Source organism: Notothenia coriiceps, unplaced genomic scaffold (genome assembly GCF_000735185.1).
Source record: "Notothenia coriiceps isolate Sejong01 unplaced genomic scaffold, NC01 NC01_scaffold00037250, whole genome shotgun sequence".
NCBI classification, from domain to species: domain Eukaryota; kingdom Metazoa; phylum Chordata; class Actinopteri; order Perciformes; family Nototheniidae; genus Notothenia; species Notothenia coriiceps.
Window position 1 is genome coordinate 15,941,602 of NW_011369951.1, and position 13,149 is coordinate 15,954,750.

Genomic DNA, 13,149 nt, shown 5'->3' on the forward strand with positions numbered 1-13,149 from the left:
GGAAAAGAGATGCCTCGTTTATTTCCCCTGTGTTATTATCAGAAGTTACTGTAAACTTTTGAATAATGTAGTTCATCTACTTTTAGTAGTTTGTTTAAATGTTTTAATTATGTTGTTTTTGTTTGTAGAAGTGCATCATTCCTTGGTTTATTGTAAAATGAATCTGAACTTTTTGATCTGTTATGATGATAAACTGAAGCAATTTCTAAATTAACCCAATTAACTGAGTTTTAAATCGTCCTACTTAGTTTATAAGGAAATTATGGAAGACATTATATGAAAATGATATCTATGTAGGTGCTGACGCTGTTGGCGGTTCTAGTGTTAACATACATTTAAATTAAATATGTGTAATGGCAAATGCCATATATGATTTTCTTACCTGGAATTCTGCCTTTTTGAACAGACTTTTTGAGTCCTAGCTATATTTTCTGCAGTTCTAGGGTTAATATGAATCTAATATGATTGTCATCGGTCTAAATTAGATTTCAAATGATTAACTGTGTATGTAATGAAGATCGTAGTGTGGGTTGAATCCATTTTCATATCCACTGTCTTTGAACTGATGCGGAAATGCGGAAACTGGGCTTATTCATCAGAATTTCGTATGACTTGACTTGCTTGACCTGAGCAATGACGTGGCTTGACTCTCACCACACTGACTTGGGACTTGCTTGATACTTGTAGGTCAAGACTTGAGACTTGCTCATGACTTGCACATGTAGGACTTACTCCCGACTCTGGTAGTTTCTGATGTGATGGGTTATTTGAGGCACATTGATTACTGTCAGAAGAAAATACAGATACAGAAATAAACACTTAGAATTATCTTAGTGTTTTTGTGCTCTCTTCAAAAACAATACCCACATTTTTGTATAAATTGTTATGCTCAGTTTAAGCTTCATTTTGAGGACCACAATAGACAATGATTCATAAAGACAGTTTTTGCTTGACCATGCAATAACTGTGACCATAGTCAGCACTTTAAAAAGAAACATACGCAGAGGCTTGAAAAAACTGTAAATTGCAGCCAATTAAATATTGAATGAAAAACAAATGTGGCTAACTGATAAGCATATTATGAATAATGTTTGCGACATCTTGTTGTTCATTTATAAGCCGTTGGTCAGCACATTTGGCTCCACATTCAGGGACTATTATACCCATCGTAATACAGCAACATGATGTGTTGAATATTTTCACATCATATCCGAGGATCTTTCTGTGTCTACATCATGTATCCACTAAATGGTTGCAACACTTTTACTTCTGAATTTATCGAGGCCCAAAAATCAATTAAGCTGGCTGCCGTTCATCCATTTTCTCCAGAAGGGTTTGAGCCAGCAGATATACGATCCCTCATGTGAGTGCGGAGAGAATGTGTCACCTTCCAAAAAGCTTGCTAAAAGCCCTGAATACTCGCTCTCCGTTGTCCTTAACCGAGCCAGTGCCAGCAGTGTAAAACAGACGCTTAATAGGGACATTATCCTAATCTTCTGCTATATAGGGAATATACAGGAAATGATTGATGTGATGTCTGCTTTTGGACTGTATAGAAAGTATAGCAGTATCAGTGATAATTATGCTACCAGACCAAAAGTATTTCATGTGAATATGACTGCTTGTTAAACATTTTTAACAAATTGCTATGACCTCACAAATATGATAATTCCTACTTAAATCAGGCTAGCTCTAACACAGGACCGTGGAGAGCCTCAGTGAGCAGTGATAGGAGTGGACAGGGAGCAACATCATAAGCCATGACTGCAGCGTCCTGAGCTGCATCAGGACAGAAGTCAGTGTGTCGACATGTCGGGCTGAAAAAGACAAAGGGCCTCAGCGTCAGTGGATGGGCTAACTTTATCAGGAGCGAGAGAGAGAGAGAGAGAGAGAGATAGAGACATCCAGAGAGAATGAGGACAGAAAATATTGTATGCAGATATAGAGTTCTGAGTCAGTGGATTGTCCAGCACAGATTTTTTTAATCAAGTTTTAGTACTGTGATTTCATTCATAAAAAGAGGGAGACCGCTAGTTTCAATTTGAGGGTTAATGTTTTTCATCAAGATTGAGAGAAGAAACTTTGATGTGAAAATTGTTAGATGTGCACTTTGGATGATAATGCACAACATCCACATTTAAAGCACTGATTCATTGAGTGCACTCTTCTACCACGACTACACAATCTGCACATTATGTTATTTTTTAAGTAATAAAAAGTGTTTAGAAATCTGCTAATGCAAATACTGAAAGGTCGCATCCCAATTTGGTAAGTGCACCCAAAATGTCCCATTTAATGTTTATTCAATCGTTGAAAACAAATGCCCTGCTATGTTGTCATGTTAACCAATATGTTCCAAAGGCTGAACAGCTACTCCTGTGCAAACAAAGGACTGTCACAAGATGATGGTAAACACTGAAATAAAGTGCATTTGTACAACCAAGGCATGGTGAGCAGCGAATACAATAATTGTATATCTAATGTTAGCTAACATCAGCTACGCTACGCTATTCATCATATCTGACCAAGAAGGGCTGCAGGAGCAATGTTTAATTGATCAACGATGATTATTTAGCAGATACATTTGCTAGAACCTTTCTTCTTACATTATTTGCAGTGGCTTAACCACTTCCCAGGAAACACTGAACAACATATTCTTCTACTTAGCCTCAGAGTCGACAAACAGTCAAGCTGAGTAAAAAATACTGTACCCTCGTAGACAGCAGTGCTAAATGAGTGGATGAATGAAGGAACATCTCTTTTAATATCATGTAAGCTTCTCTACGTGGTTGCAGGGTTAAGTGTTTGTTGGGCTCTGTTCCAGACAGCTGATGTGTGTCCCATCCTGCTGTGCTGTTTGAACAGTCTGAAAAAAATATAACACGGTGCTGGGTGTGTGTGACATCCTCCCTCCCATTCATACTGTCACCTCAGCAGTGCTTGGCATCTCTTCCGCCATCCTCCTGCAGCCCTGCACAGACATGATGTCTCCAAACACAGACACACAGAGGGTATGTGCAATCCATACCGTATGCAAATGTTTTCAATCAAATTCTCTTCTCCCTGACGTCCCTCCATTTCACTGCTGAAGCTCTTATTTTAATTTTGATAGAACAACAGCTCAAAGCAGTCGTATATCCTGCTGCCTTCCCTAAACACAGGAGGGATTTCTGAGTCTCTTCCTCGGAAGCAGTTGACTAGGCTTCTTAAATGTGTTTCCCTGCTGCTAGGGTTCCATCCACCTCACTATTGAATTATGGCCTGTTGTTTACTGTTTTCCCCTCACACACAAGGGGACAAAAACAGCTCAAAGCAAAAGGAGAAGCAGTGTATAATAGGAGTTGAGCAGCAGTAGGCCTGGCAGTGTCATGTCTGTGTCCTGGTAGCTCTTAGATAGTGCCGGCTGCAGAGGGGAAATCAGTGTGGAAATGAGGTCTGTGGTTTTCTGGTTGTTGCTGGAGGTTTACGAAACAAGTCAGGAGTAGAGAGCCGTTAAGTGGCTAAAGTAAAACCAAAAATGTTGTTGATATAGATGTATTATTGCTTGAGGTTTTGATTTTCAATTGTTATTTAATCCCGTTAACAATCAGTTTCCCCTTTTTTATTTCTCATAAAATGGCTTTGAAAAAATATCTTATTCCACACTACTTGACATTATCATACACAGCTTTCTGTATCCGCTCTTTGTTGACCTTATATGTATTTTATACTGATTAAAATATACAATGTTTTTAATGGCAGCAACCATCAAATGAAACCATTTTAGATGTCTTTTGTGTTATTCACACACTACCTTAAATTCAGCCTGACATAGTTGGCATTTTTGGTTGTTGCATGAGGGACAAAAACAATAATTCATTATAACAATTGTTGATGCATTTTAGGTTACATACAGGTAATCTTCAGACCTTAACTTATTTTAGTCCCACTTTCTCTAAAAAAGTCCACCATGTATATTCCAAAGAAGTTCACGTAATACCACAAAGTATTACAACACCTAGTATTGCCTGTAGTAATTTGACACCTTCTGATATTTGGCCTTCAGGTCTGACGCTTGAAGAATGAGGAATCATGAGGATTAGTAACTTTGGAAAGCACCTGCAGACTGGCAGACACTTCCCTGCAAATTCAATCATTTTCTCATTCTCTTTTATCCAACTGCTGTACTTATTCCTCTGGTCTTGGGGAGACTTTCTTTTTTCACAGCCCAAATTCCCTTCATTCTCCGCCTCCATCACAGTCTCCTTTTTTATCTGCACACCTTCACTCACTCTTCAATTGTTAAAATCCTCCCATATGCTCAGCGCTGTCAGAGCAGGTGGCAAACCACAGGTGGACCCCACGTCTCCGTCCGGGCTGGCCTCCGTCCCGCAAACCCACATTCATGTTGCCATGTTGGCACACTAAACAGGGGAGGGGGGAACAGGAAGTGCTTTTTCAGTTTAATGACCAGGGGGTTTGACATTTAGTGGCCTTGAAGCTGGACACATACCCCTTTTTTTTCTTTTTCTGAGAGCTCTTTTGTGATCACAGAAATACATTTTAACCACTCGCAACTCTTTTTCTTATATCTCAGTTTTTAATAATGGATTACAAATTTCAGTATAGCATTTTCCCTAATCACATCTGAGCATATTAGTGATTTATTGAAGAAAGGGGATTAAGTGGGATATCGAATACAGCATGAAAGGGCTGTCTTTAATAAATGAATAGCAGGAGTAAATACAATTTTTAGAGATTTATTTCACCGAAAAAAACAATTATAAAAAGCATTGTGCCAACTCTATGGGATATTTGTGACATTTAAGAATACATTCACAGTTAGTGACCTGGAACTTGAACTGAATTTGTAAGTTTTAGATCGTATTACAAACATGCATTGGTTGGAAATATCAAAGGACAGAGAAAAATGCTTTCAGATAGCTTTACAGTGCCAGCATGTAAGTACACACTGCCTTAGGGTAACCACCATGTGTGAAATTTGTAACTGTAAGCGAACTGGGGTAAAAGTTTGAATACATTTTTGGTATGTGAGTATTTTTGTAGGTACAAGTTTGTCATCAAAAGGTTCCCTCTAACACTGAAGGTCTTGTATGTGAGTGCTGGCTGGATGCACTTCAGCAGCAGAAACATGCTGAGGGGGTGGAAGGTGTGACAGGACTGCAAAGCTTTACAAATGGATAAAAGAACCCCTGTGTGAATGTGTCAAGGATGTGCTCAGAATGAAAGTGGAAGAGAGGACAGGGACGGATGAGACAACTCCATGTCGGCCGTCTTGGTGCATTAATCAGCTCCATCATCGTTATGATAGTGACTGTAATGTATGTCTCCATATCTTTTCTCTCTTTCTGCCTTTTATTCAGGCGTAATTTCCTGCGCACAAACCACTGCAAGATGAGTCCACTGTTTGTTATCCAAGCTACACTTTCTATCTCTTGAATAATTCCATTTGTTCCACTTTGAAGAGTATCTATTTTTCTCTCCTTTGGGAATACATAAATGTTTCCCCTTGGTGCACGTTGCACAGTGCTGTCTGTGGCTATTACAAGGATGTGCTGACACCTTCAAACCTGGAGTAGTTTGTAATGTTCACCTTGGCACATAGGTTGAATTCACAGTGTCTTAACAGTCGATTAAAAGATTGTCCTCGTTAGTCAATTTATTAAACATTTTCGAAAACTTTGACAGCTTATCTAACACAGATGTTTTGTACAACTCGAGCTATCTACAACAGTGTAGTGTTGGAATCAGGTGTCTTACATGGTGGTGTGACATATCTGGCCCTTTGTAACGGCTTCATCTGTCATGTTTAGAGAAGGTAATTCTGTGCCGACATGCAGGCTGAATGAACACGCACACGCCCCTTAGGCAGTCTGATTATTCACGCTGCCAGTTAACAAGACCGAGCATCACTGTGTCGTTTTTATAACGTTGTTTTTTTTGCTTACAGACCACCGGATTTTGGTACCACTTTCTTGTAAAGCACCATAGGTTTAAAAGTTGTACACAATGGCTTTCATAAATCATTCTTTAATGCTTTGTAGATCCGTTCTGAGCCATTGATGAGAGCAGGGTTAGGATTTCTAGGTTTTATCCATGTTTCTCTCTTATGTTAACATCGTAAGCACATGTGAGAATAGCCTGCTAACCTGCTAATATAAATCATCTCAGGTAATATCAGTATGCATTATGTCATAATTAACATTGCAAATGAAAAAACTATTAGATGATTTGTTATGTGTCATTTGATAACAACATTTCTGTTGCAAGATATCCTGTCCACATTACCGGCTGGTTTCTGTTCCAGACTGACAAACAGGAAGTGGGTGAATCCCAATGGGCTTTAAAGTAGAGGACACTCAGACTGTAACAATTTGAGAAATGCAGAGGGGGTTCACTGTTTTAAGAAATAACCTTTGGTAATTACCCTTAACAAGTTATATGCTTTTGTTATTTCAGTGTTAGGAAGATTAGAATATATGATTCAGAGATGGTTTTGTTGTTTTAACAAATTCATGTTATTGTATTCTCTTAATTCATTGTGGACTTTGGACTGTCTGGAGGAGGTGTTTTATATTAAAAGGCCAGAAGCTCCTCAAGGAAGGTTCATTGTTTGAGTTGAGGATACTTGCTACTAGCTCACCAATAGGCCTACTTTTCTCTTGCTGATTTAAGGTTTTGCTTCTTTTCATTTGAAAGCTTTTTGTACTTGTATTGATGTATTTTTTTAATGAAGTCAGACCCTATCTGGTCAAAACCAGCTGGAACTGTTGGTGTTATGCAAACTTAAATTATACACCAGGTGAAGGTTACTCCGACCTTTATATGTTCTGCTCCCACCTCTTGACCCATCCTTACAGTGCCTTTTAAGAGATTTGAATTACATGTATTACCATTTGAATGGACTCACTTGACATGGAATTAAAAAAAAGCTGTACAAATGAAATTCTTTGTTGGCATGAATACCAATATTCACCTGTCTTTTCACTTTCTTTCCTGTTAACAGAAAGACCCACCTATGATGCCTCTGGCTTCTCGTCTTTACCAGGTGACTCTGCAGTCACAGCTGCTCCTGCCCATCCATTGGCTGACCTGCCTTTCTCAGTCGTCCATTCAGATGGTGACTCTGAGGGGGAAGGTTTATCAGGGCAGCCCGCCTTTTCTTCTGTCTTAACCGTGATGGCTGGAACTGTCAAAAATCCAGAGAGCCTGGATCAAAGTATAACCTCTCCAACCATCACCAGGGACGAGACCGACACCACCCAATGGCCTTCACATAGTTCCAGCCAGGGCTCAAAGGTTTCCTTATCGTCGTCTGCGGGAGATATGATCCCCCCCGCCAGCTCAGGTCTGACTTCCAGCATGTCTCACCAACACAACACACCTCCTCAAGCTGTTACCATAACATCAACCATCTCTGGGCCATTAAGTGTGTCCTTCATGGATGGAGACAGGACTGTGTCATTATTAACAGTACCGCCATCTAAGTTATCATCATCAATGTCTTCATCAGCTCCATTCACTTCCCCTTTGTTATCATCTGTGCTGCCTTTCTTTTCTCCGTCATCTTCTGCTGGCAGGACAAACTTAGCAGCTTTATCTCACGGTCAAAGTATAGTGTCCAGCCTTGACCCACAGATATTATCACCAGCAGGGTATCTAGGTTCGACAGACATTCTTACAACCACACACTCCACCACTCATTCATATGTTGAACTACCACCTGTTACAGAAAGACTGCAAAGCTCAACACCCAAACCAGCACACTTTCTGAGTGAAAACAGCCTTGAAAAGGGCAATGAAGTGACAAAACACTCATTACACTCATCACTCGATAAAATCTTTGGAGTAAGTGGAGCATACATAAGGAGTGCAAGCACAGAAGTGATCCAGTCATCAGCAACAAGCAAATACAACTCATATTCTACGCCGAACCATATAGGGAGTCTTTTAAAGATTTTATACAAAACCACTCAAAGCCAGATCCCAGGTGTGAACTCTGCAACAGCCAATACTATTGAAATTAGCAGCTCATTTCCCTCCAATCAAGAGAGTCAAGCTGTTCAAAGGCAGCAGGGAGCTTTACAAAATCCCACATCAGCACTGATGTCTGTCCATCCTAAAGGCTATTCAGTTTCCAGTCATGTCACACAGCAGATGTTAACTCAAACAGCATATGCGGAAAAGGAAAAAAAGATAGCAATACATAGTCAGACTTTTATTCACAGAAGTGTTAGAGATACAACCATGTCGCCTCTTAGTTCAAATGTTGTTAATCTAACAGTTTCACCAGCAATGACCCTCAGACCCAGTGAGACACCAGCAGGTATAACATCTCTCTCTGAAACTGCAATCACTGAGCCGACTCCTACACACTCTGGCATGGTGTCCTCAGAGCACGCAACTAATCCTGGTGATTTACTGATGGCAGTGGGTCACGGCAGCTTCCGAGTTCCTACCATCAATATAAATTACAACCGGGGTGATATAACAGCAGCAGATCTCAAATCCACTTCAAATCAAAATCACCAGAGTAACTCACTTTCACCCCAGCTGGACTCAACCAGTGTATCCATCCTCAGTTCGATCACCAGCACGGGAACAAAATCCTCAACATCTGAGTCAGATTTGCTTCCTTTGCCAGCTAATGAAGCCATCAATGTTGGAGAATTTGTTGCACAAACAGGGTCTTCCAAGGGCATCACTCAGGAGCCTAGAGGACGGATAATACCGGAAACAATATTTGACTCCGATAGTAAGACAACATCTTTTTCTGGTTCAGCGTTGCCAGTTAGTGTGGCTAAGGATATGACGTATTCAACCACGTATGAAAGTCTTTCACACGCCACTCAGCCTACAAACGTATTACCCTCATTTCTTGTTGACAACACTGGCCTGTCTGCAACTAGTGAAGTTATATATTCAGACCAACCCAAAACCCTACCACAAAGAACCACCTCACAAAGTACTTTTGAAACAATATCTTTACCTACGTTTTACACAACATCTGGTCCAACTCCACCTCCCACTAAATCTCACCAGACAGCTGAAATCTCTGCTCATATCATACAATCTGCTAGAGCTGGTCGCAGTGTGTCTTTGCCTCTAAAGGTTAAAACAACTGCAGGGAGAAATGAAAACGCACCTGCCTCAGATGTTCAAACAACACATGGATATAAGCCTGTTCAGAGCTTTGTCAGAATTGAGTTTAGTTCATTTCCCTCTTTACTTAATGGAAATGAGGAGTCTACTGTCAACACTGTTTCATCAGGGCAGTTCACAACACAGTTTCCATCTTTCATAACTACAAAAGATTTACTCAAGATGAATAAAGGCTCTGAGGGTTCTGGCAAAGGATCTCCAACTGAAATCCCTTTTTCTCCCGTAACATCTGATGCTACACTTCTCAAAAGTACTTCTAGTAAAGACGATGTGACACTTACAAGAAGCTTTAAACATTCCTCTCTATCCCCCTGGTCTGAAATCACCATGACACCAAGGAAAAACACTGCTTCTCTCTCTCAACGACCAATCAGCAGTCTGATAAATGATGGATCAAGTTTTTTTTTAGGCAGACAAAGAACCATTCCCTCCAATGACATCTTTGCTGCAACTACTTCATCCAGTGATAGACATAACAGCAGTGAATCACTTAGTGCTATTTTCAGCTTTGGCACAAAATGGATGGCATCATATCCAAAGTGGAAAACCACCAAGCCTGTATCTTTTCAGAGCCCTTCTGCTTTTGAACAAAATACATCTATTGGCTTTGATATGGGAAATTCTAATTTACCAGCAGATGGCCCGTCATATGAACATCAAAAGCTGGAAGATGGACAAGAGGGTTATGTGCATTTATTGAATTCAACTGATCCAACTGTAGTCACCAGTGATCTAAATTCATTATATCCAACTGTTGGAGAACATCCATCTTTTACATATGTGAAAGGCACATCTGAATATGAAAAACAGAAACTGAATTTGTCCCCAGCTAATCTGAGATCTGCTGTATCTGTCACTGTAAAGCAAGGAGACACTGTCAACGCTGCATGGGGTACAGTTGGTTTTCTGCCCTTCTCCCAAAATACCACTGACTCCGTAACATCTTCAAAAGCTTCTTCTCTTGCGTTGGTGAGCAAACACAGCCCCCCTCCGGCAAATGTTGACTCTCTTGAATATGCATTTGATGATGCTGTCACACTTTCCACAAACCCTGCACTCGATTTCACAGAGACTGACAAAATCAATAACACAACTGATCTGAAACTGAAGGGGTTAACAAGTCCAATAGAGCTGTGGCCATTATCTTCTTCATTCCATTCATCATCATCATCATCTTCAGTGACTTCACCACTATCATACAGTAGTTTTACGTCTCAGTCGTCTTCCTTACATTCAAAACCACCTACTTCAGTGTCTTCATCCACATCATTGTCAACGTCACATTCAGCTGGTAAGATATTGTCAATCATAACAACCATGCCCCCAAGCACCGCCTCATCATCTATGTCCGTAAAAGCCACATTTCCATCCTCTTCACCAAGTCTGACCATAGTTCCTGGTCGCTCAGAGGAAGTGACTGAGACGTTTGTTGTCCTTACAGAGCCAGGGACGGATGACTCATCCAGAGAAGTTGCGCCCACTTTCCCCAAAGAAAAAGCAGCCAGTCTAGCCCCCTCTCAATCAGACAGAATCACCACCGAGAGGACATCTCAGGTATCTCCTCTGCCCCATCCGCAGGACACCCCGACAGACTCTTTCCCCCCTACCACCACAACTGTAGCTTCTGCCACCAAAACAAAAAATCCTATCACTACCATGCCTTCAGTAAGCGTCTCCCCCAGAACAACACAGTCTGCAACACCACAGCCTGTGCCTGTAACCAGGAGGACGACCACCACCACAAGAACAACAACCAGGACTCTAACCACCCGGAGAACGTTCACACCACTTGTCCCCAGAACAAGCCCTCCCAGGGTGGCCACAACCATATTTATTTCCCCTTTCACCACCACCACAGAGGCTCCACCACAGCAGTGCAACATCACAGAGAGATTGTGGGTGAAAACAGGTAAACAATCATTTTGCCACAAAATAGTTTAATGGTAAAACCATTGTATACCAGAAATTGTATTTCATGCTTTGTCTGCTGAATGTTTTTGCTTTTCGTTCTTTCTGACTCGATTTCTCTCTTAGTGGTTTCCATCTATGTGAGAAGAAACAGGCTGGACAGCATTCAGAGGCAGAACCTTCGGAGAGGATTAAGTCAGGGCCTCCGAAAAGCTCTGAATGATACTTCTGCCCAAGCACAGGTCAGACTGTTATCTGTATTGTTAATCACTCAATTAGAGAATACAGCTTCTTCAGATAATTTATATGAATGGATGAAATAATGTATGTTTGTTAAGCATGTTTTAAATGTTTGCATTGCTGCTGTCTTGGCCATTGCTCCTTTTGAACAAATGTTGTTTTAATCTCAATGGGACTTCCCTAGTTAAATAAAGGTTTACTAATCATTTAATTTAAAAGCCAATACACGAGAAACCATCAAAACAGGGACAACTCTTAAAAATATTATTTTTGTCAAAACGTAATGAGACAACTTTGAAAGACTGTCTGTACGTAGTGTACTAGTCAGACGTACATACAAAAAATACACTGTGGCTGTGAAGATGTAACTTATGTAAGAAGTGTTAACAATTTATGTGTTACTGATAATATCACTAAACCTACTTAAATCTGAAGGAGTTATCTGAACCTGAGGGCAGATTGCGAATAGCATGCTTAGTTTACATCCGGAGAGTGTAATCTTTTCTTACTGTTAATAAGGTTGAAGTTTTTGCATCATCAACATCTCCACATCATTTCAAAACATCAGTGTGCCTACTAAAGTAGAGTTAGAATCTAAATGAATGCTGAAAATAATTACAAATTAATTCAGAAAGCAATGAAAGCAGTGCAGTAAGACAAGTTGACCATGAAGTGAAATAAAAGCTACTTGTGTATTTCTGCTTAATTGAATCACATTATCAGAATTTATTTGAAGTTTGAATTTCATACATGTTTTATTTGTAAGTTGTATTGTAGTTGACTGTAATTTAATGTTACTTTACCCGATATTGGCTTGATAATTCATTTATTTTCTAATACTGAATAAAGAATGGTTTCTAATTGTGCGCCAGAAATAGGAAGATTATTAGCGTAGTAAACGAGACGTGCATCTAGGCTATGTGTGAGGAGAGTACAAATATAGAAATTAGGTTGACTGAGTCCCTGGAGGCTGTGGGTGTCACACATTGGAGAAGCTGTACCAACACCCAGACAAAATGAATTAGGACTGTTGCCTTAATTTCATCATATTAATGAATATGTTTATTTACAAATAGAAAGTCTAGAGAATGAACTCACATTTTACCAGAAGATACTCCTACCACAGCAGTGAACCTGATGGCACCTGTTTTTTTGTTAAACCAGATTTTGTTTGAACAAAAACTCAGGAGGAAACCAACCCCAGCATTTCCCCTTGCAATAATAGCACCAACAGATCCAGGGCACACACAATGATCCTCATGTCTGGGGATTAGCCATTTGTGGAACCAATCATGGTTCCTGCTGTGCCAAAACCATTCTCTATTTCAAAAAGCCTCTAATGCCTCCGCTTGGCTATGAGAAGCTACGCTAAAAAGCTGTTGGTGAAAAGTAGAAATGTGAATGTTTGATTCAATGATTGTGCTTGTCTGTAAAACTGAGATATGAAGACATCCCCTGGGAATGATTTTAGCTTGTGTGCTGCTTTCTGCACATTCACTGAACATGAGAAAACAAATTCAAAAGCCAGAGGTAAGTTAGGTTTTAATAAAACAGAAATGGTATTCATTCCCTACATAAAACAATTTCTCTCCTCCTGGTCTCCTGTGGGTTGGATTGCCTTAAGAGTGTTGCAATGTTGAGCAAGTTTTAAATTCATCTCTGCGTGTGTCTTATAGCTGCAATCCGGTGAAATGTCCCGAAGTGTTGTATTTCTCAAAGTGGAAGTATCAAATAATTGAGAGAGGCTGTGTGTTGTCCTGCGCATGTGAAGGTCAATGCTCTCATATGTTCACCCTTTCTCTCTCTCTCTCTCTCTCTCTCTCTCTCTCTCTCTCTCGC

At 40.2% G+C, this 13,149-nt stretch overlaps 1 protein-coding gene across 1 annotated transcript in view; it reads left to right on the forward strand.

The window, feature by feature from the left end:
* Positions 1–13,149, forward strand: part of kiaa1549lb (KIAA1549-like b) — a 66,625-nt gene that overhangs the window by 26,498 nt on the left and 26,978 nt on the right. Inside the window, exons 2-4 of the mRNA XM_010796492.1 lie at positions 7,007–7,348; positions 10,604–11,071; positions 11,197–11,312. Coding sequence (XP_010794794.1) covers positions 7,007–7,348; positions 10,604–11,071; positions 11,197–11,312 — 926 coding nt within the window. The remainder of the gene's footprint in view (positions 1–7,006; positions 7,349–10,603; positions 11,072–11,196; positions 11,313–13,149) is intronic.